This window comes from Aythya ferina (genome assembly GCF_964211825.1).
Source record: "Aythya ferina genome assembly, chromosome: 2".
Classification (NCBI taxonomy): domain Eukaryota; kingdom Metazoa; phylum Chordata; class Aves; order Anseriformes; family Anatidae; genus Aythya; species Aythya ferina.
In genome coordinates, this window is record NC_140297.1 from 14,867,123 (window position 1) to 14,891,788 (window position 24,666).

The 24,666-nt window shown below is 37.6% G+C and overlaps 1 protein-coding gene across 11 annotated transcripts in view; it reads left to right on the forward strand.

Moving 5' to 3' along the window:
- Positions 1-24,666, forward strand: part of PARD3 (par-3 family cell polarity regulator) — a 445,907-nt gene that overhangs the window by 260,891 nt on the left and 160,350 nt on the right. For all 11 annotated transcript variants that reach the window (XM_084507958.1, XM_084507950.1, XM_084507957.1 and 8 more), the window contains 4 exons: positions 4,672-4,860; positions 5,334-5,504; positions 15,815-15,965; positions 23,024-23,213. In XM_084507958.1, coding sequence (XP_084364084.1) covers positions 4,672-4,860; positions 5,334-5,504; positions 15,815-15,965; positions 23,024-23,213 — 701 coding nt within the window. The remainder of the gene's footprint in view (positions 1-4,671; positions 4,861-5,333; positions 5,505-15,814; positions 15,966-23,023; positions 23,214-24,666) is intronic.

Here is a 24,666-nt window from a genome sequence, read left to right on the forward strand (position 1 = left end):
ATCAGAGGCATTAGATGGGGTTTGTGCTATAGTTACTTAATCTATCACATGAACATGATCATTATATACAAAGGATGTGTTTGTGTATGTACAGCCATACATGTGTTTATACAGGAGCCCTGTAAATGTCTCCATTTGTGTTGTATGGAAATACAGCTTCTCCTTAGGTGTGGGATGCAGAGCTTTATTATTTGCCTCTGTGAAAGAAAACAGCACTGCATTGGATTTTTGCTTAGAGTCGCATGATTAACTTATTTCTTTTCTCCACACATAATCACAAAGCAACTTGCAGACAAGTTTCAGTGGCTTAATAGCTGCTGAGAAGACAGCATGTCTAAGCTTGCAAGAGAATGAACTTCTCAGTAGAGAATGCAGCCAGATTTGTAGCTGCAGCAAGCCACTTTGAAAACCTGTCCCAGATTGATTGAAAATTGTTTCCCCCGTTAGGTGGGAGGACGTTTTTCTTTTCTGTTAGGTTTCTTTTTTTTTTTCTTTTTTTTTCACCCATCTCATGCTGCTTATTCACCAGCTGAACCCTGATGGGATTTTATAAAGGGAAGAAGTCCCAAGCAAGAAATTTCTTTGTAGTGTTTAAAACATAAAAGGATAAGTAGGAGATGCTGTTACTAACATGATAAAATAGGCTTATTGCACCGTTAGTGTCAAGGTCCATTTTAATGTAATTTTTAAGATTATATCAAGTTTTTTAATGAGATCAGAAACTGATCTTATGTAGAAGAGGAAAGTAATTTCCCCCTTTTTATCTTTTTTTTTTTTTTTAAATCTCCATATATATCTAAACACTGCCATAATTTCACTCTAGTCATCAAGTTTATCTTTAAATTTGCTATATATTTATATTATATTTAAAAAGTGAAAAACTTATCTCAAATGTCGTTTAGCATAAATTGGTGCTAAGTATGAATTTGAAGCAAAAAAAAAAATCACCTACAGATATTTTCAGCAATCGAATTTTTATTGCAGATTACATACTTGAGCAGCTTCATTCATCCAGCTGAAGTCATTTCAGATGACCTTTTCCTCAGCAGACTCTGTTTGAACAGAATATTGTCCTGCTGTTAATTGTTTTGGACGTAATATGTGAAAAATCTTAAGGGAGTTGAATTTTGTTGTGTAGGGTTCACAGTACATAAATTTGCTTGCATATTTACTGCTGGTCTGTCAAAGTGTATGAAGCAATAAATTTCTCTCACAGATCAACTAATCATGAAACTAGTATTGAGGTGTTTGATTGACGTAGTGAAGCCGTTAATTTAGAGTATATCGAGATCAAATGGAAGTTATTGCAATTAGGAAGTGATTGTGTTCCCAGTTTAAATTTTTTAATGGTGTATTTTAGATTTCTGTGCATTTTAATGCCGTATTAAGGAATTTCTATGGTTTGTTACGTGTAAATTCTTAATATTCTGTACAATTTCAATGTAAATTTTACTTTTTGTAGTGGTTGATACTTAGTTTTCTTAAGGAGAGTAAATTTATGTTTAGTGTTTCTGTAACCACTTATGTTAACAAAGGATTCAGCCAGTTCTAATACATTTTCTTTTGTCCTCCACCCTCTACCCCCCAACCATGGTTCAAATGTCAAGGTATCAGGCTAAAATCTTGCTGCTAATTTCTCTGAGAATGGCTCCTTTTTGTCACACCTAGAGGTTCATGGCCAATACATTAGTTCTCTTCCATGGTCTGTATGAAATAGAATTGGTGTTCAATACTTCATATATACCTAGACCTTCTTTGGTACCATGAAGGGGTACAAATATTACAGTCCGTACTTCCATATCCATAGTCCTTGAATCTTAATGGTTCAGTTCTTGAATATCACATTTTCTCGCAAGTGTTTCTAGAAGTTGTGGGGCGTGAAAAATGTGCATTTTCTCTCTTGCTTTCTCTTTCTAAAATCTACATTTAGGCATATGATACTGACAGACGATGCTATTCAGGCGCTATTTAGGCGCTAATTTAGGCGCTAATCACTATTTAGGCGATTATGGAGAGCAAAAGGCTTCCATGTCCCCCAAACTGTGGACACAGGTGGGGAAACAAGCTGGCTTAGTTGAAAAAAGCTGTGGGTACCCAATGAAGCCCCTAAATAATCTAGCGTTAACCCAATAACAACCATCTATTCTTTGGATGAGTTGAACAATTTTCTCATGGCTTCAGTACAAGCCAGGAGGCTGCTTGTCTCTCTTTTGTTCATGCACATGATGTGCTCATTCCTGTGCAGCTCCAAGGAGTAGTTTGCTCCAGGTTTAGGCATTAAGTTTCATCTTCACACTCGGGTGTCTGTAGCTCTGTATTAGATTGCTTCCTTATTTAAGTCTGGGGAAAATAAGCAAGCAGAAGAATCACATCAGGGGTAGGTGCTGATAATGCAGCTCCTTGGTCTCAGTGCAGAGAAGAAGCATAGTGGCCTTGAGCCAGGTCCCTGGGGATGCTGCCTGAGGCATGACCCTTTGGCATGTAGAAGTACACCCGGTGGACTCTGTGGAGAAGCAGTTTTGCTCCCTGCACTGGAAAGGAGATCACCATGGCTGAAGTGCTTGCGTATTTTTTACAACATTAGAAAATACTGGGAAGAGGAGGGATTGATTGTAAAATTATGATAACAGTAGTAAAGACAAATCCGATAAGCTTATATGCTTCTTTGGATTACCCATACGTCCTGCCTTGGCTTTATTTCCCTTTTGGCTCACTAGCTTTTATTCCTACCATTACTTATTAAGGAAAATGAAAGTCATCAGTGCTATGGAAATTCAAAGGTAATGCTCTGCTCGCTTGGGTTGCTTTATTCTGCAGCTACCTGACAAAAGGTGCATCTCAAGTGTACTCTGAAGCTTTTGTGACCTAAACAGGAAAATTAGGGTTGTAATTTTGCCAAAATTTGGGAATTTTATTTTTTTTAATCCAGTATTTTTTCCATGGGCACAGAGCACATTTCCATTTGTTACAGCTAGCACAGATAATGCTGATTTAAAAGGTCAAAAGATGTGTTTGGAAAATGGGATTCCTGAGCAAACCAACCTGATTATGGCACTTCAAGAGATGGTGTTCTTTTTTTTTAAATTTAATTGAAGAAGTATTATTCTTTATTATAACAAAAAAATGGTTACATGTATATGTGTGTGTCTAATGTGAGGGAAAGGGCTGGTGAGCACATTAAGGCTCATGCTTTTAACCAAGTGGGAAAAGGCAGAGCTCCTGTTTTTCTTCCCTTGGCTGTTGCAGTGCTCTCAGCAATCTGACTTCCTTCCCATCTGACATTTTCACATTGCATTTCTAGGTCAATGGTGACAAAACTAACATGCTTGTGCCCAAATTGATAATCTCAGTCTGCTGTACTCCACATGGCTTTCACATCCATCTCTGCAGTAGTCTGTGTTTGGATTTCAGAAGAGCCTGTCAGCTTTGCATTTCCTCAGGTCTTAAGAAACAGGGATGGCTCAGCAGGCAAAAGTTAGCTTGTGATGTGTACTGCCCTGCTCCCAGAGTCTGGGAGTAGAGAAATAGGAGGAGTGAGATTTGCAAAGAGATGAGAGTGACATGGGAAAAGTCGGTATAAAATCCAAGTCAGTAAGAGGGGTGATTTTAGTAAATCTTATTCGCTGAGATTATGAAAAAAATTGGCCAGATTAATTCTTCCAGAGAAGAACTGCTGACTACGGGGACTTAACGTGCATGTTCTGGTGGGCGTTCTCCTACTGCTGCTCCTTCATGGGGGTGAGAAAATAACAGCACACTTGGGCTCACCATTACCTTTCCGCAGCACTGTACTCACACTTGCTGCCTTCACACATGCCATGCTCTGTTAGGGCATCCCGGGGGCCCCTGCTTGCAGCCTGTCCCCACAGCACTTGCCAGGCCATCCTGAATTTGGCAGAGGTGAGGCAAGAAGGCAAGGTTGCCCTTGCATGGCTTTCCTTGCATGGGCAATGTCACTGAGCACCTTATTGCCAGGGGCACTGGCTGGGCTGGGACTATAATTCCAGGTGTTCAAAACCTGTGATCATCCCAGCCAAGCTAAAACAGAGTGGGGAGGGCAGTAAAGAACCAAAGATATGGGTAGGAGAACAGAAGAGAAGGAAAGAGCCAGGGAAGACAGGAAAATTGGCACTCTGAAGTGGATTTGATGCTAAACCTGGCAATAGCAGAGATGTGCTGTTTCAGATCTCAGCTGTGTAATTTTCTATTTTTCCTAACACAGCTAGTTTTAAACAAAACGAGGTGAATGAGTGATTTTTCAATTTAATCTTCTTGCACATAGTTTCTCCCCATGGTTTACAAAGATGATAATATTTTAAAAGTTCTGTAGGTTTTCAAATCAGAAAATATTTCTGATGCAGCATTTTTGGCTTGTAAAAGGTACCTTACGTGTGAGTCGGTATTAATGGCACATTCAGTAATGACATGTGATTCAATTATTTTACCACACAGAATAGCACTTAGGCAGAAGCATAAGATATTTCTGAATCTGGGCGTCAGTTGGAGGTGATTGAAAATACAGTATTTGTGCATGTTTCTTCAAATAATTACTGTGGAAAATATTGTGGCATTGTACTTAAAAGCACTTTTTTTAATGCTAATAGCTGTGGAACGAAGAGAATTCCCAAAGAGAAATGCTCTCCTATAATCCCATGTTAATCTTCCTGACAGAAAGCAGAGGAAGAGGAGCTTGTTCTCACACCTGATGGCACCAGGGAATTCCTGACATTTGAAGTTCCGCTTAATGACTCTGGATCAGCTGGACTAGGTGTGAGTGTCAAAGGGAATCGGTCAAAAGAAAACCATGCCGACTTAGGAATCTTTGTCAAGTCCATTATTAATGGTGGAGCAGCATCCAAGGTAAGAGGGAACATCTGTGTACCTTTGTCTTCCTCTGTTTTCCGTAATTGGGCTGTTTTGGAAATGAACACAGGTTCAAGAAGAGATTGCTCTTTAACTAGCATTTTTGATTTACACCATCAAATCATATAGATTTCTACAAAAATTCACCTTTATGCATCTGATGATTTAAACAGATTTTAAAGATTCTTATGACAGACACAAGCAGTCTCTGCTTCTGTCAATAATGTGCTATTTGTGCAGATTATGATAATAGCTTTAAGTGCAAATCTATAAATGATTGGAATAGACATTTCCTACAATGCTTGCAATAGAAGCTATTGCACCTGTGTTCACTTGGCTATAAACTATTAGGAGTAAGTATAGTTATTTGATTATTTTTCTTTGGTTGTTTTCTTCCCCCTCCCTCCAGAAGACTTCACTTCTTTCATAGAGGGTTTTGTGTAACTGGTATATAACCTTTCAATTTCTAGGATGGCAGGCTTCGAGTGAATGATCAACTAATAGCGGTAAATGGAGAATCGTTATTGGGCAAAACAAATCAAGATGCTATGGAAACCTTAAGAAGGTCCATGTCCACTGAAGGAAACAAACGAGGAATGATTCAGCTTATTGTGGCGAGGCGAATAAGTAAATGCAATGAGGTAATACACTTTTGATATTGGGATTGGGAGTTTTAACTTCTTCTAAGGTATTTGTGTTTATAGGAGATGTCATGTTTCCTCTGAGAGCAGGAAAATAATATTTGAGGAACTAAAGAAGGAGAGAATTACAAAATGATCTGAAATTCAGTGTTAGACATGCTAACCTTATTACTGGATCAATAAAGTTTTTCTTTTGAGTATTTTCATCAATGAATAACAGGAAACACTGAATAAAGCTATATTGATTTTGTAATTGGATCCCACTGCTTATGTGATTTTTGTTCTTTAGAGGTTTTTATGTAGGTCTATTGAATCTTTCATTTATAGACTTGGTGTTAACTGACTTGCTCCTTTGTCGCTTTCAATTTTTTTTAATTAAGAGTAGAGCTCATATATTTCATTACTATATTTTATCTAAGCAATTAAAAGTTCTATGTAAAGAATATATAAAACATGATGCAAATAATTCTGTTATTTCTGATTTTCAATATGTTGTGGCTTGGCCTTTGTTTCAGGGAAGTATCAAATACTGAATTCAGGGCTAAGTAGTGATTCTTTTTCTGATATTGTTTGCAGCTTCTGTCTCCTCCAGTACTATGTTAATGTGTTGATGTTTTGAAATGTTTTCATTATTTGTAATAGTTCATCTTCTAGATTAATGTAAATAATGCTCTCTAGTAGAAATATGTGGGCGTGTGATACTGAGAAGGACTGCAGATGCTGTGGAGGATAGAGTTAGACTTCAAAATGGTTTTGATGCATTGGAGAAATGCTCTGTGTTAAATAGTGTGCGGTTGAATGGGAGGTCAAGGAGGCATCTGTTCCTAAAACAACCAAAAGTCATTCTTTTACCCATGCTAACACCAGCAAGGTCTCACCTTGAGTATTATGCTTTTCTTGAGTATCATGCTTCAGAAAATGATGTGCACAAATGGGTTTAGGGGTTTCCCCCTGATCCTACCTAGGGAGAAAGAGCATGATTTATTTTTTAATGCATAAAATGGATCTTTAAAAAGTTCCTGTTCATATCTTATTATAAAATCTTGTTTGAAAAAGATGCTAGTCTTTCTGAAAGTATTAAGTTCTTCCTGATTGCTTATACACAGCTTCAATACATGTACACACAGCACTGGAAAGCCAGTTTGGAGGCACATGGATTCTCACCTGGTATTGAAATAATTCATACCTTTTAATATTTGGTAACATCCTGTTTTAGCAAGAATACTGAACTTGGACCCAGAGAGTGCAGACTACTTTGTAGATTGGTTCTTACTCCTACCCAATTTCAGGTGTATTTTATGTGTTTCTACATAGGATGAAATATTTTAGGCTGTTTTGTTTTTGTTTGTTTGTTTGATTCAGAAAGGTTAGGGAAGGTGTTCACTCTTCTCTTAAAAAAAGTCTTCTGTCTTGGAGCAAATCCAGCAATGATGAACCAAAGACTTTGTTCCTTAAATCCATTAAAATTTATGGTCATTCTCATCAAGAATAGTTCGCTGCCCTACATCTATTTGACATTTACAAACTTATTTTGCAGAAATCACGTGGCAAAAGTGGCACAGCTTGGTCTGCCGTGCTCTGAGATGAAAGAAGTGATGTTAGAACCAGACCTAGATACACTGAAATGGATCTGTATCAGGAGCAGTGCAGGAAGCTGTGTCTGTCTGGGCCTACTTTGGGGGGTTTTGTGCATTTCCTAACTCCTTAATAAGTTAGTGAGATGAGCCATAACAATTTTGGGAAGTGGTGATGTTCAGTTATTGGTACAGTGATCAACTTTACGAAACAATTTTTTGGTAATGATTTTTTCTCAGGAATTCTTGCTGTCATCATATTCAGCCAAAGGAAATACAATGTCAATACTCTTTGCATATTTTAGTATGATGAAAGCACAAGTTGCATGGACATAAAACTGTGGTAATATTATTTATGCATATTACATGAATACCACATATGAGTAGAGTATTCAGGCAGTTCAACCCCCAGATAATGGATGTGTGGGCTGGTACCTAGATGAAGTGCAGCACTACATGACTCATGACTGAGCCTTGAAATGATGGTCGCTTTCCCGTGGAGCGCCAGATATTGGCCGTGTCTGGCAGCAGTAGCTAAATTATGCTTAATTCAGCAACTGATTTCTGAGACACACTGGTATGTATGTGTCCCCTTAGAATATTCCTGTAACTGCTACCAGATAAGTATACAGTCTCAGCTGAGATTTTTAGTAATAGAACAAAAAATACATGACATCTGACTGGCAGAAAATTCATGAGCTTGCAGACTAAAAGTAAAAGCTTCATAAGGGCAGACCCTATCATACGTTTTACCAGCTTGTTCCTCAGAAATGGGTTTTTATTTTTTTTTTCTCAAAGACAAAACAAAATGTTTGCCTTCTGACAACTCTTTTCTTTTCTCTGATATTTCATATGCCTTGCCTCACGTTCGGTTCTCCAAACCTGTCACCACAAAATAACAAAAACAAGGATCCCGTTCAATTGATTCCTTTCCTGTGTTGATTCAAGGTTTTAGTGGAATGGAGCCTGATTATATTCCCCTTGGTGCATAGTCAACAGAATTGTTTATTCCATTCCAGTGACATGGTCAATCCCACACCGCAGGCCTTGGTCAGACTTCTGCCTCCTGGAATTCCTCAGCTTTCCCCGGAACAGCCTCAAATGTCTCAGAAGGGGAATTTAGCCTGTGGAATCTGTACAAGGGGTGATAGTGCCAATGCAAAAAAGAATTATGCTTAGTGTCTGGATGATAAAAACATTTGCTGTCTGGCTGCTAAAAAACAGCAGCAAGGGGGAAGAAAAAAAAAAAAAAAAAAAGAATGCTCTACTTGTCTTCCTCCCCCCCCCCCAGCTTCAAGTCCAGTAATTGTTTTCACATTTGCAAAATGAAACCGAATTCTTTTGAGATAGATAGGCAACTGCAACTCATCTTTTCTCTTCAGTAAAATAGAGTTTGAATTGGATTCTAAGAAAGTAGTGTGAATACTGTTCTTTTATTGTTAATATTCATTTCCAGAATCAGCCCTAAGCATTGTATGGGGGAGAGAATTGGTGTAACAGTGCCAGTCCTTTGGGTTTCTGTTCAGGCCAGATTTTCATGTGCTCGTGATCCCCTTCATGCTTTGGCTCTTATCTAGAATGGAGGATGGCTCCATCCCTAGGTGTTGGTTTAGAAAAGCAGGGACAGTTGCCTCCCTTCTGCTGCAGAGTGTTTTTTTTGTTGTTGTTGTTGTTGTTGTTGTTGTTTTTTTTTTTTTTTTTTTTTACCAGAAAGTAGTCTTAGGCGTCCATAGTTTACTTGAGCATAAAACTGTTTCAAAATGTACTGATGTCACCTCTGATGCTCCTTTTTTGTGCCAGCATTATTCTCATGCAGCTTCACCAGTTCTCATGTTATAGACTAAGCTTCCAAAGCAATTACAGTAACAATAACAGCACACATAAACACCATAGGAGTATTATCTAGTCTTCAGAGAGGTAGTGAGGAGATCATTTACATCATCAGTTCTGACATAACTGTAAACTCAGAAGAGACCACAAACTTCCCAGAAGGTAAAAAGCATTTTTATGCTGTTGTGGTTTTCCTGCACTGAAGGGTTGCCTGTCAAAAGAATTTTCATTGACTCACCAGGAGACAGAGTATAACCCGTCCAGGTTTTCAAGTGAATTAGCTTGTAGTAAATATTGATAAAAGCATGGAGCGAGTGGTAGTTATGAATGAACTCCAAGCCAAGGCTGAGTGTTAGGGTTGTTCTCCCGTTTGCATTGCATCTACAGAGTACAGTAATAACATTGACTGTGTGACTATACTAGTGTAAACCTCGCAAAGCTTTGTTTAATATCTCAGCCACTCCAGCCCAAATCACACAGTGAGCATATGATGGATGTTGTTAGATTAGCGCAACAAAAACATTTTTCTAACAGTTAGCTTGGGCTTTGTATATATCTAAGGTTCTGTCCACCCCCTTTCAAAAAAGTTAAATACGCCTTTCCAATCTATGTTTACGGCTTTCAGCCTTGCCCTCTGTGATTAACATTTTGTGTTGACTCTTCAACATTTTATGATATAAGCAGGGAGACTTTAAGTTATATTTCCAAAGTTGTGCAGATGGTGGCAAAAACAGGAAGAATAACAATGGTATCGACTTGATAATCCCATATGGCCAGTGTGTAACAGGTCAGTTTTCACAGGATGCGGCCATCAGCTTTTTTGGATCTTTAACTCAGGGTTGACATTTTTTTTAATTACTGAGGAGCTTTAAGATTTAAGGAGAAACGCTGGAGCCTCCTTGCAGTGTGTTCAGTTAATTAGTGATATTATTATGATTAGCCTGTATGGGCAAACAGCTGCCGGCTCTATCACCATAATGCATACGCAGCGCTTAGGCACAACTGTCAGGCAGATCAGTGCAGCTGGTGGCACTATGTGCTGATTCAAGAAAATAGAGGTAATTGTTACTTTCGGAATCCTGCTCTGTTCAGTCCTGCAACCTGGACAGCTTACAGGCACAGATTGCTTGTCTGCACTCTGTTCATGTCACACGCAGTCAGCGCTTGTCTGCCATTAAGAGAGAGCACATCACCATTTTCTTCAAAATGAGAGATTGCATGGGTTTTCTTCTCTACCTCACTTTATTGACAGATTTAATGTCTTACCAAACTTGCCTGAAAAAAAGATTTGTGAACGGCTCACAGATCCCCAAATTTCTTTCTGTGTCTGTTCATCTTTGCTCCGGTTGAAAACAGAGCATACCACAAAGTGGAGAAAGTCGTGAATCCAGCCCATGCAAGGCCCATACAACTGCATAAGTAAATTGACCTGCAGATCAGTGAGAGAATGTTCGAGTGAGTGGTTTTGTTATAAAAGAAAGGAAACAAGCGAACATCTATTCTTTTCCTGGATCTGTGGACATATAAAACATTCAGCATCATTTTTCCCTCGATGCATTACTTTGAAATTGATATGCTGTGTTTGTTTGTTTGTTTTTCCTCACTGGATTAGTTTTGTGAAGTCCTTCTGGAGTTGATTTAACTGTCAAAAAGACTTTAGTATCTTATCCAAAAACTGATTTTACTGTTCACTCCCTTCTCTAGGTCATTGGTAAAGCTGCTCATCAGCCTAAGCTGTTTCCAACCCTGATCCGTGGGGGAACTTACAGCTGACTCCTCTCCATCCTGAAGATTGATTTATGTTTCCTATCCGTTAGCCAGTTTTCGATCTGGAAAATGAAAACGTAGTCCAGTCCCATGAAAAATTAGTTTTGATATGAAGCTTTGGGAAAGGCTTTTTGAAAATGCAAATATTTTATGTCTTGTTTATTGCCTGAGAGAGCTTGGAGAACTTACTGGCATCTTTGTGCCAGTCCAGCATGTCAGTGAGGTAGGATTTCCTCTGGCAGAGCAGTGGTGCCTCCCCACAGACCTTTGTCTGCCATGCTCTGTGAGTATTTTGTTTATTATAGAGCCCACCACTTTATCCAGAAGGTCAGACTTGTAGGTCTGTCCAAGGTCCCCTCTTAGCCCAGTTTCTTCCTCATACCCAGTAATCTGCTACCTAAGTGCTTTTTGTAAATGTGCATGGGTTCCCTTCCACCCTCCTGAAAGCACTGTGTCCTCTGCTTGCCTTTTAGCATTATTAGAACATGAATGCAATATTTCTTAGAAATACAGTAGTAATTATACATTTAATAGTGCATGATAGTGCATATAAGTCAAAACTGACCTTTTACTGGCTGTTACCTACACTTTTCCATCTTGAAAAGTTTCTCCCTAATGTGGTATCCCAAATCATAGTTAATATTGGTAGTATTATTGTAAAATTATCTCTGTTGAAAAAAGAAGCTGAAGCATTTTGGACATATTAGCCACAGTACACTGATAAGAAAGGAAAAAGAAAGCTTGGAGAATAATTCAGTGTGACAGAAAGCTTCAGTACCCTGGATGCAGTGCAGTAAATAGCAAATTTGTATACTGGCTTCTTTAAAATCCATAACGCTTGCAGTATTGCCAGTATTTGGATAATATACTTTCTAAAGGAAAAACAGAGTATGATTACTGTTTCGTAAAAAAAAAAAAAAAAAAAAGGAAAAAAAAAGAAAAAGTTTGTTTATGCTTTGAATATTTTGGCAATGTTTTTGTGTATAAACTTTTTTCATATTTATGTGCATAACTTCAGTTAGAATGGATGGTGGTGTTTAAGTAAAAAGGACCACATTAGTTGTCCTTTTATCATCTAGATAAGCAGCAGCTGGGCTAGTTAGTACAGATAGTGCTTTAGCAAACAGCTGGTTCTTATCTGAATGACAAAAGGCCAGGGTGGAGACCTTTTTTTATTTAAAAGAAAAAAAAAAAAGGAAAGAAAAAAATGTTGTTTCTATTTTTATATGAAGAGAATGGAGAGAAAAGGAGCTATAGGCAATCTGTAGTATGTAAAGTTTTCTTGTATTTTGACTAATATGATCATTTATTACAGATCAGTGCTAGGACCCAGAGAGGAAACTCTCTCTGTTCAGTGTAGAGATGAAGGAGGCTCAGGGAGATCTTAGCAGTGTCAGTAAATCTGTGACAGAGTTAGTAAAGAAGTCTCATCTAGCCTCTTCTCAGTGCTACCCAGTGCCAGGATAAGAGGCTGTGGACATAAACTGAAATCAGTTTAAGCATAAGAAGAAACTCTTCTGCTGGGGAGTGGTCAAGCTCTGTCTCAGATAGCCCAAAAAGGTTGTGGTCTCCATCCTTGGAGGTATTTAAAACCCAGCTGGAAAAGGCCCTGGGCAACCTGCCCTTGCTGACAAGGTTTGAGCAAGACATTGGACTGGATGCTGTGCAGAGGTGCCGTCCAACCTCAGCAAGTCCCTGACTCTGAATTCTCATTCCAAGCAGTACTGCTGCTTGGGGTGCCTGGCTATCGGTATGAAGAACAGGGGGCCAGTTGCTGCCTGGCTTGCTTTCCTAGCCAGGCCTTTAATGAAGGTCAGGAATTCATACACCTTTGTTTATACTACCTACTCATTATCAGTTAATCAAATTAAATTATACTGGATAACACCGACATCAGCTAAGGAAAGAAACTGCAATGTATAATTCAAGCTCTTTAATAGAAATGCATGAGGAAGAGTAGCTCTTTATTTCAACTGTAATCCTGCTTTGGACTGTTGATCTCTTTGTCTTCCCACAGAAGAGTTTCCAAATTAAATGTATTTTTTTCTTGCATAAACTTTCTGTTGGCAGCATAAGGAAAAGTTTTTTTTTGTGTGTGAAAGTCACTTGTGTAATTTCTGTCTAATTTTTGTTACTTTATAAAAGGCATTGTATCTTTTGTAAAATGTTTTTGTAGTTGGCTGGCTATGCCTTTGTTTAAACACATCTTTTTGAGATGCTAATTAGAAATGGAAAAAGTTTTCCTTATGAAAATGATAAAACACATGATTCACTTTGCAAATTTCAGCCATTTAAATACAGCACTCCTGCTATTTCTTTTATTTAGTTTGTACTTCCCTACTTTATGAGGTGTAAATTTCTATGCATTTCTCTGGTTCTGAGCTTTCCTCTTGTCAGTATCTTTCTAAAAATCTCTTGAGACCTTCCTACAAATGAGTTTGAAATTTGATGGGTTGTCACACGAACAAGGTCTGCGTGATATGGCTCACTAAAAGCTGGACACTTGTTACATAAAGTCATCAATATAGCACTGGGAGAAGAAATCCCAAAGCACTTTGATATTTTCACACCTTATTTAAAGGCAGTGAAATAAAGGTTAGTTTAGCATTTAATACATTTACCATGCAAGTTTAAGCTCTGAAGTAGTCTAATGTTTCTGTATGTACTTTTTTTTTTAATTAATGTTTCAAAATTTAGCATTTCTGTGTTTTTTTTTTTTTTTTTTTAATTTGCCTTAGATTTCTTTATAACAGAAGCTACAAATATTGTTTAATTTACTTTTCAGTAAAGCTGTCAGTTGTAATCTGCAATTTAAAAAAACTAATAAAACAAATCCTCATTTCACAATTTAAACCTTATTGAGTCTAATTCACTTGCACTGCAAGTTTATTATTCTCCTGCAGCTTGACGTGCCTCCAATTGTAATTGTGTTGACCCTCCGATGCAGTAAATCTCCCCAGTGCTTATCAAACTGGGAAAGATAAGTCTACAATTTGGAACTTCATTAAATATCTCATTTATATTAAACAGATGATGGCTTTGAACAGAAATAATAATTTTTACAGGCTCCGCAACCTCCGATTGTGGTCTCAGCGACTCTGGCATGCGGCATTTCGCAAATCTCCACCCGCGCTGTGGCCCTGGCCGCCCGCCAGCAACCAAATGTCAAAAGTTGTTCGTCCATCGGGCTGACTTCAAAGCCATTCTCTGAAGACTGTGGTTGAGGGCTTTGTAGCCCTCCAAGTAGACTTTTTAGAAATCTTTCATGGCATACACTTCTTAGTCATCTGGGAATTGCGGGCAGAGTGATTAATAACGGGCAGCTGTTTAAAGAAAAAAAGCACACAACAAACATGTTAGTTGTTATTATAATTCAGGAAGCTATGAACTACTCTGTTTGTGCTTGCTCAGAGACCAGCCCAGTGAAATAAGCATTCCCAGTGGCTTCAAAGAGTTTGCAGCGTGCTTGATACCTTGCAGTATCGGGTTCCCCGCTGGATTTCAGCACATATAAAATACGTGCTGTGGGAGTTGTGTAGGCATATTGTTCTTGAGATTTAACTTTGCACATCAAAATGAAAAGGTGTGTTGGTGAAAACAGATAATACTTTGATGTGTGAGTTCATACAATTACCATGAAAAACACATCTATTTTTTACACTTCTTTTTTATTATTATTATATTTAATAGAGTTGGATTCAGTTCATGCCGCTTGGTTGGTTTCATGCTCTCAGGGGAGCTCATGCGGGAGCAGTAGCAAGGCAGCAGAAGGGTGCTGGAGCTCAGGAGAGCTGAGAGCCTTGCAGGTGGGAGGGCTGGATGGTGAGGGGCTGGGTGATGGGGTACGAGGCCTTGTATCTCCCCTGCTGGCTGCTGACAAGCAATCTCTGAGCTGACTGCCAAGCACAGGCGTTTCTTCACCCCTCTCCGAGGAGCTGTGTTGGCAGTGCCCGTAGCTAATGGGGTGTCTAAACCCAGTGAGGTGGTTTTGTTGTTTTTTTTCTTCTTCAAAACAATCTTCTTCAAAGATTGTTTTCTTTCTTTGCCGTGCACCGGTTCTGCTTTCCACTGAGATCTCTCTGGCTCCCTGAGGAAAAGGCAGTATTTCCTCTCCTCTGGAAAAATCTGAGAGGCACATGCAAAATAAAAAGGGATGGCCAGGTTCTGCAAACAAAGGCTGAGCTGGGAAGTCACTCAGAGGAAGGAGGCTTCTGACGGAAGGCAGCTGGGACGGGGAAAAGGCCACACACGCCAACTTCTCCCCTGTGCCAAGCAGGCTGTCTCTGTCAATTCCTCCACCACCTACTTCATCTGGCTCTTAATGCCCCATGGAGGTCTGCTGGGGGTCCTGGAGGGCAGGGACTGGCTGCTCCAGTAGGATCAGGCAGCGAAGAGCTTGCCAGTTGTGATTTTTGTGCCTCTGGCAGGATGCCACAGCAGTGCCATGGATCAGGCCAAACGAAGCATGTGAGGTCTCCATACACAGTGGCCAGGAAAGGCACAGCAAAGAATTCATCACAAATAGAAAAAAAATAATAAAATGTAATGTGAAGCCTGACTTTTCTTTCATTCTATCTTTTTTTTTTTTTTTTTTTTCCTAAGTAAAGGGTGTCAATGTTTGTGTATTGGTTGCTAATATGTGTGATGGAGTTTCATGGGGCTTTCCATGATGATTACATTTGAAAGCAAATTGCGCCTCTTCAAAGAGCGCCAGCAGCCCAATTCCAAAAGGAGTTCGTGCTCTGTGCCCCTGACAGGAGTCTTGTTCTGACAGGCTGTCAGGGTGGGAAAGATGGCCCAGCTGTCTGCCTCATAACACTAAAAAAGCCCAAACCGTCTGCTTAAGAAATTCTGTAACAAAGAGACACCAATATGCAATGTGGTTTGTTGATTTATTTTTTTTTTAACCAATTTTCTGCTGAAGGATTTGAAATTTGACAGGGCGCCGTAGGAGGTGCAGAGCAAAGTGGCTTACAAAGTTGGTCATTAAGCAGAGCTGTCATTGCAAATTATATTTGTCCAGGGTGAGAAGTTCTAGCTCATTTGGTGCCCAGACAGGTCTAGGCCTTAGGCAAGTTGTTAGAGTTCCCCCATGCTGCTAAATGGACTTTCAGCGCTAATTTTCCTCTCTCTGTGCAGTTGGAGTCACCTGGGAGCCCCTCGGGGCCAGAGCTGCCCATAGAGACACTGCTGGACGACAGGGAGCGCAGGATTTCCCATTCCCTGTACAGCGGGATCGAGGGGCTCAGTGAGTCGCCCACGAGGAATGCAGCTCTGAGCAGGATCATGGGTGAGTTCCACTAATCATGCCTTGTTTTCGTCTCTTCTGGGATCCATGGAAGGGTGACTAATGCATTATTTGTGTGGGAGTCGGGGAACATGGAGGTTTGTACTGACCAATTTAAAAAGTGCCTTAAAATTGTTCCAAGCAAGCCTTCTGGATACATAATTTGAGAAAGAAAGCTAATAAAAGGATTTATAAAGTGAATTTCTTATTCCATGGTAGATCATAGAACAAACCACAGGAGCACTTAACATGGTTTTTCTGGGAAGAGAAGTTATTGGTTGGTCTAGTTTCTAGCTTCATTCAGATGAAAAGTCACCACTTTCTATAAGGAATTTATAATTAATTTCAGCATTTGTTCTCTTCCACGTCAGTCATATAGAATAAACAAGGTAACTTGTACCCATTTATGCTTATTAGGTTATTTCATTAATTTGTTTTATTTTTTTTTATTCACAGGACAACAATTTTAAAACCTTATAAATAATTTTAAGCATCCTTTGTGCAAATTCTGTCTTCATGGCCCCAGCGGATAATGAGGTTATTAGTGGTTGTTCCGCAGCAATTCAGTTTCTTGTGTACAGAGCTAGCTAATAAAGACTTTTCTTGCCACAGGAGTGGTTGCATTTACTGACTACGATGGAGTTAGTCTGAAAAGATCTTCAAATTTAAAACACAAAAGGCAGTTTGATTAAAATAGCACTTGACATAAGATGTTACGATTGCTTGCTTGAGCTGCAAGTTTTGAACATTAAAAATGGCCATTAAATCTTTGACTTTTCTTTAGTGTGCTTGACACACAGAGATTATGTTAGAAGATGCTTCTACAAACTGGATATAAAACAACAGTGAATTTAGTTTGGAATTACTTAAGGTTGATTTTCAGCCTTAGAAAAATGAATGTCTACATTTTTTCCAGCCAACAGTTTGTATATATCTTTCACTATGTCTTGGGGTTGTTGTTTTAATTATTATTATTATTATTATTATTTAATTTGGGATTTGTTTTTTTGTTTGCAGTAGCAGAATAACAGTAAACTCCCTAAAAATCCACAAATTTGCTATTTAAAATACTTCATCCCTCAGGTCTTTTGTCTTCTTTAGTACATCTGGGCAACAGTAATTAGAAACAAATCACATTCTGTTCTATTGCATTACATCTCTTGGAAGCTGGAAGAATGATAGTGTACCTGAGAATCACTGGAGCATGAAACATTTTCACCCAAAGTCATATGCTATTAAAGATAACATTTAAAAAAAACTACATATTTGTTGAAAAAATTAAGGAATGGTAAAATAATCTGAAGTCTTTAGCACTACTTTTCCTAAGAAGAGACTGGCTCTTGTGGTGTCAGGGGTTTAGATAAAATATATTCAAAGCACTACCTTCTGCTTTTCCCATCAGTGTTGGAGAGGATTTACAAGTCCAACTCCTATAAGCATTAAGGAGTTAGCGCTTAAACACCTTGTCCAGTGATGGGAGAAGAAACCCTGAGAGTGTCTGCGTGTATGTGCATCAGGCAGTGCAGTGTGTTGCCCCATCAAAGCAACACCCAACTTGCCATGCCAAATCAAACCAGTGCTTCGTCAGTCTGGTGTCGCCCCTTTAGTGGTAGCCCATAACATATGTTCGAATAAAAGACCAAAAGTCTTTCCAAAGCCTTTAAAACCTAGTGCTTTTGGATACCTCTGCAACATACAGATAGGGGTAAAAAATCTCTCCTGCATTTTGTATTAGCTCTATAATCTGAAATATATGGCTCGATTTCCTCTGTATCATTCTTTATTTATTGTTTTCAGAGACTGGGAACTATGTAGAAAGTTGGTTTAGAATAGGTTATGACTGAAAACCATTAATGCTTTAGTTGGAAGCACATCAAATAGTGCCTGCATCTCATAGTAAATGTGGTCTGCTGTAACTGAAAACTGGTTTTGCCAGAACTGCGTCATTCCCTTCTGCAGTCATATGGGCTTCACAAAGCTGTCATGTTTAAAGACAGTTTTCAGATAGCGGTCAGTTTCCTAATATGCTAATTTTTCTGAATGAATCAGAACACCACTACATCAAAGCCACAGTGTTTACAGTCTTTTGTGATGTTATTGCACGCATGTTTTGTTGCAGTGCTGTACAGCAGAGCAGTGTTGTTACCTGTTGGCAGAGACATGTCCAGGTTGCTTGATTCAGGTAGCTACAGTTTGTAAGGCTCGTCTATTATCCAGTGGACTTCCTGGACTAGCATGCATAAGGAGAAAACTCACAACTGCCTTTATTTTCCTGAGAAGGCAGTGTTACGTGACTCTTCAAAAGTTTTCCTCCTCTCTTGAAAATTGGCCTAAAAGCAAGGATCAGTTAGAAGAATAGTCTGGCTGAGTAAATCCAGGGGTCTGGCCCTCCCCATCCTGGTTCTGACCATGAAAAGAAGCAAAAAGAAGTGCTTTTATAGCACTTTTTATAGTGCTGATTCCCCTGAGTGCTCTCCCAGTATTGAGGAGCCATCTGACTTAGGGGCTCTCTGAATCACTTGGTGTCTTTTTATTCAACCCTCAATAGATTTAACAATGCAAACTCTTGGTACTTGGCGGCAAGCACAAATCCCAGTTTGATTTCATGTGCTAAGTACTGTGGCTTTCCGATTCCTTTGCTATTTGATAAAACTGATGCATTTTGAGTTTGTTTGTTTTTTTTTTTTTCCTTCCCAAGGTCAACTGTTCTAAAGTGACAGTCTTAAGGTCTGGAAAATTCCTTTTCTCTTCAGTCATTGCTTAAAGTAGGAACAAAACTTTTAAAGGAGTTTTGTTTCTTTTAAATATACCTATTGTAATTGTCAGGGAAAGTATTTAAAATGGTTTGCTTTACTCTTTCAACCTATAACTGACAGCAGCACTGCTTGTCAGAGCCTTGTTGTGAGAGTGGGAATGAAATACCCATTTTAGAATGCCATTTGTGTTATGTAAAGTAATATTTGCTTACTGGAGAAAGGCAGCACAAATCTTTCAATTTTTCAGATGATTGTTATGTTGATCTACTTCTCTAGAAGATTATTGCTACTAATTTATAGATTTTCATATGCTTCTTCACTTTATTTAACTGAAATTTTTTGATGAAGAAGAGAGGTGATACCTCTCTGTATTCAGGGAATGATCTTTTTGTATGTACAGCGTGGTTTTCTGTGTTCAGGGAATGATACAATGCAGATACTCTCTTCTAAGCATTAGACAGCTATGGTAAACCCTTAGGTTTATTTATTTATTTTTAATGCTTTCAGGTTGCATGATGGTAGTATATTTGAAATAACTGTTATGCTAGTTTGCTTGTCTCTGTGATTAAAAATTCAAGTCTTTCCTTCTGATACACCATTCTTGTATAGAATCCATTATGCTCCTGAGTTTTGCAATATGCAAATACATAGCTGCTGTCTATATAAATTATTCTTATTCAACAAACAGTTTAGTACAAAGTCCTCTTTCATCTCTTTCTTCCAGTTGCTGGTATTTTTTTTTACGAACATAGTGGGTTTTGTTGCTAGCAGTGACTAAACAGAGTTATTTTTCAGAGGTTACACAGAATAACAATGGCTTGCATTGAATCGGCTTTTCATCCCGAAGTATCCCCCAGAACTTGGTAAAAAATGATAGTTACTGCACAACAGGAAGTACTTTGTTCTCTGCACAAATAATTGCTATCGTCAGGATAGAAATCAGGAGGAAGCACTAAAAAGAAAAAAAAGAAAAAGCTAGAGATGTAGAGTGTTTGTGCCAATGAAATGAACATAACCCTTTACAAGCAGAATGCAGTTCCCCAGCTGTGAATCTGAGCCGAACATGGTGGTCTACTACAGTCTTGACAGTCCTGAGTACTCTCGTGAGATCCAAAGCCTGGATACGGTGGAGACATTATTCCCTTACACATTCCTCATGCATCTATTCCCAATCCCACACCTTTAATTAGCCTGCAAAATTAAACAATGTGTCTATCTGGGGGAAATTTTGCCATAAGTCACTATAGTGTTGGGGACAAATATGCTGTTAGTGAAAAATAAAGAAGTTTAGATCTGGAGAAGTTCAAATTTCTCATTGCCCAATCCTCTGTATTGCTCCTGTAAGAAGTCTTATTGTTATTGCCATCGTCACCATCACTATTTTCTTTTATTATTATTTCTACTAGTATTTTCTCATCTTGTGAACAAGAATCTGACCAGATATACATGTAGATGGGTGAGTTGGTCTTCCCAGCGCAGTGTAGTATGAGAGCCAAATTATTTTAACAAAGAGATTAACAGAATTTCAAGGATTTTTAAGATTTAAAAGAACTTCCTGGGAGCTGGAGTAGTTGCCTTCTATGGGAGAAAACCAGCTGATCATTTTATGTATTGTGTATGCTCATTTTAGTTGTTTGTTTGTTTTGTTTTGGAATAAGCCATGTTGGTGGCTTAATTCAATTCCAAACCATTTTTGATCAAGTTTAAAGCATTAATTTTTGACATATTTTTCCTTGTAAACTGAAAGTCCTCATAGACCTGGAGACCATCCATTTGGTATTGGAGCTCTGAGACTCCTTTTTCTGCACAGACAGATGGGAACTCTTCTTACCCTAGGCTTAGGTCCCCTAGCTACGGTTGTTTTGTTCAGTAACTTGTTCAAGAAATTTGAGCCTCATTGTCCTGAGGTGAGACACACTTGAAAGGAAGAATTTGCCTTCCTCATTACAGTGTACACAATACTACATATTATTACAGAACTGAACTTGAATTAATGTATGCAGAACTGGACTTGAAGTGTATTCAGATTCTAAATTTAATAGCACTTTTCTAGCCCGAGAGAAAATTGTTGTCTCGGAGAGGTTTGTCAGCAGCTCGAGTAAAGTCTCAGATTTGTAGATCAGTCAAATACACTGATGATTACTAGGTTTGAAGTTTCTTTGATGTTTCCTTGTAATGTTTCTCACAAAACTTGCAGAGTTGCTTTCTCCAAGGGGTATTTTCTGTCCACTTCAGCTGAGCTCTCTACAAAGGACATACCGAGCCTTTTGCTGAGGTCTGGCTAACCATCTGCTGGAGGTGAAGCCTTTCACCTGCTTTTAGCTTCATCTGCAGTGAAAAGCATAGGCACGTCAGATGGTTTTTCTGCTTAATTCCAAAGTCACTATTAAAATGTCACTCTTCACCCTTGTCAGATATAAAGAAGGGTAGTGAAAAGTTAAAAATGTTACTGAATTACTTGAGCCTCTCAAATGGGAAGTTCAATCTGCAGAATGCCATAAGGTTATACCTTTTCTCAATCAATTCTTTGGAGACATTATTAACTACAGAGTTAACAATCTTGTAGGCATTATGTTTGGAAAGAAGTACATCACCATGCTAAACATTAACCCGTCCATCAAAGAAGCTATTGCTGGGCAAAGAATCAGCTGTTATGCAAACTGAACCATTCATTTCATTTTGACAGTGATGAGATGTTTGCTGTGCAGGACCTTTTCCTTCCAACCACTTTCACCTTTTCAAAGATCTCTTTTGAAGCCAGTTTCACCCCCTTTGGAAAGCTATACAAAATGTATTATCTAGGCATTGATGATTTTAGCTAGCTATGTAGTAATTAGCTAATTACTCTTTATGTGTGCCTTCCCCCCCCTCCTCCCCTATAATTGCAAAAAAAGTGGTAACAGTAAATGAAACATTTCCAGGGAAAAAAAAAAAAAAGTGGGTGGGTGGGTGAGGAATGGACAGAAGGGGAGTACTTTTCACCTAATTGCATGCAGTCTGACAGCTTTGTCATATCTGTAGTAAAAATATAGGGTGAATATTTGCCGTATCCATACAAGTGGCTCATGTTATGGAAATCAGAATTTTGCTGTATGTTATTCCTGTAGTGCATCACAGTTTTAGAATAGTCAAGTTTGTTGTCAGCTTAATGGTTGATTAAGCTAGGGCTTTTCCCCTCATGAGATGTGACAATTTTACTAATTGTTTTAGAAAGTAATACATATCCAGTAGTAAAATTCATGTAATGTCATGATCTTTCATTAGAAATAATATTGTGTGTACTGAAAGTTGGTACCAAACATTTTAATTAATTGATAGTTATTTTATTTTATTTATTTTATTTTATTTTATTTTATTTTATTTTATTTTATTTTATTTTATTTTATTTTATTTTATTTTATTTTATTATTTTTATTTTATTTTATTTATTTATTTATTTATTTTTTTGCTTGAGGATCAATATGAATATTAAAAAAATATTTTTAAAGATTATTTCAGAGAATAAAAAGTGCATCTAATATGAAGGAATCACACTTAATACTTTGCCATTGCCTCAGATAACTCTATAATGTTGATTCAGGTTTGCAAATCATTTTTTTTCCTTACAGTAAGTTTTAGCTTAGTGTTTCTAAATACTGAAATAACCTGTTTATTTCAAGTTAAGAACTGAAATGCTGATAATTCTATGTTTCTACCATCTTCCAAATAATGATAGATAATCCCTATTTTCTCAGCTCTGTATTTCATGCCTATATCCTGAAAACAGATTTATTCAGCTTAGACCAAAGCATTGCAATGAAAATGTTACTCTTTCTGATAGTCTTTATGGTTGTTTAGTTTGTTTTGGTAACAAAATTTTCTATAGGCTTAAAAGTTGCTTTTACTCTGTACTCAGCAGTTTGAAAACTGATACACAGTTTTATGCATCAAAATGCATTGAAATACTGGAAAATACAATTATATATATATATATATATTTTTGTATATTTATCACTATAAAAGGAGCAGTGGTAGTGGGTTCATAATGTTTATATATGCATTCCCTTCATTACCTCAGAAGTGTTTGATGCAAGAGAAGATAAGACTTCTTGCAGTAGGCTGCAGGTACAAGTGGTGCTTTTCAGACCTCTGCATAGGACTATGTATATAAAGTGAGACATACCTGATGTTATTATCTGTGTTATGTTGCTCTTATCAGAAGGATTGCTGTTTGACATGATGTTTTATTGGTCTTGTTTATAAGTTATTCGAGGTACTCTCTGTGATGATTTAGTTTTCATTTTTATTTCCTTTTTTTTTTTTCAGGTAAATATCAGCTGTCTCCAACAGTGAACATGCCCCAGGATGACACTGTCATTATTGAAGATGACAGGCTGTCAGTACTGCCTCCACATCTCTCTGACCAGTCGTCATCTAGTTCCCATGATGATGTTGGATTTGGCACTGTTGATGCTGGTGGATGGGCTAAAGCTGCAATTAATGAGTCAACAGACTGGTAAGAAGTTAAAAATAGATGACTGCAGTTACATCTTTATCTTTAGTTTAATTTTTGGCTACTGCTAATATTAATCTTTTTTTCTTTTTTTTTCTTTTTCATCGCATTTAGATTTCACTATTTTTAGACTTGTAATTGCTCCTGTTTCTGGAAGGAAGTCTGTACATATTATTTATTAAACTTTTTTTTACTTTTGGACGGAGTTTTGTGCTTTCTTCAAGCCCACTTGTGGAAATTTGCTAATTGTTTTAAGACCAAATCAGCATATAGCTGTGCTCATTTGAAGATTTAATATTAATTTAGTTACCAACTGAGATAGCTAAAAAAAAAAAAAGCTAAATTTAGCAAAGACGAAAAAATTCCAATTCAAAAATTTAATTTATAATTCTCGCTGTAAATATTTCTAAGTCTATAAGATAAATGTTTTATTTTTATATTTTTGTAAATACTTAGGAGCCTTCTAATATACTTCTTTATACTTTCTTGATTTTCCTAATAACATACAGTAATTTTAAAATCTGTTTAGAGGACAAGGCAGGTCTTTGTACTTCCCTGTTAGTGTTAATGGTTGTGCAACAAGAATTAGTTAAGACTTCTTTATTATGAAGGGATACCTTTTATATCATAATATGATTTGTATCATGCAAAGGTAGTGTACTATAATAATTTCACGTTTAAAAATATTGAATGTAATTCTATTTTATATGTTTAATCCATAATAAAAATAATTTCTTTACATCTTAGGTTGATTCTCTAATTACTTTTATACATTTTAATATGAGACTCTTAATGAGAAGTACATTGATTTCTATTATTGACTTGCTTATACTCCTGGCAAAGAAATACTGTTTATTGCTTAGTTAGTATACAATTAATACAGATCTAAGATTTAATTTGCAAGTCCTGTAATTATCTATAGTAAGAGCAAAATAAAAGCCCACCTCTGTACACTTCAACTTCTTAAAGCTAGATAATTACCACAAATGGTGTGAAGTATATGAATTTTCTTATTTCTCTTGTCTCTCGAGCCTGTTATGAATGTGTCAGCAATATCTTAATAAAACAGCAATAGCACCTGTCAGCTGATATGCACCTGTCAGCTTCTTCTGTGGTTTATATTAGTTTATTTCTTCTTATGTCTGGGAATTGTGCTCTGTATTTTTAAACACAGTTTTAATGATTGTATAAAACGATAAAGTTTTTTCATCCTCATTTGCCTTTTTCGATGTTGCAGCTCTTCTCGCGGACAAGTCATACCTCTAATTTGGGCTCTTGAAAAGTCCATCTGTCTTCTGTAAAAGCTTTTAGAGCTGAAAATCTGAGATGTTTAAATAGCATAGTACTCAAGACTGCATATAATGGCTTATTGCTGAGGGATTTTTTTTATCCGAATATGAGCAAAAAAATACAGCACAAAGTAAGAGACCATTTGAAACCTGCAGATGCTTTTACA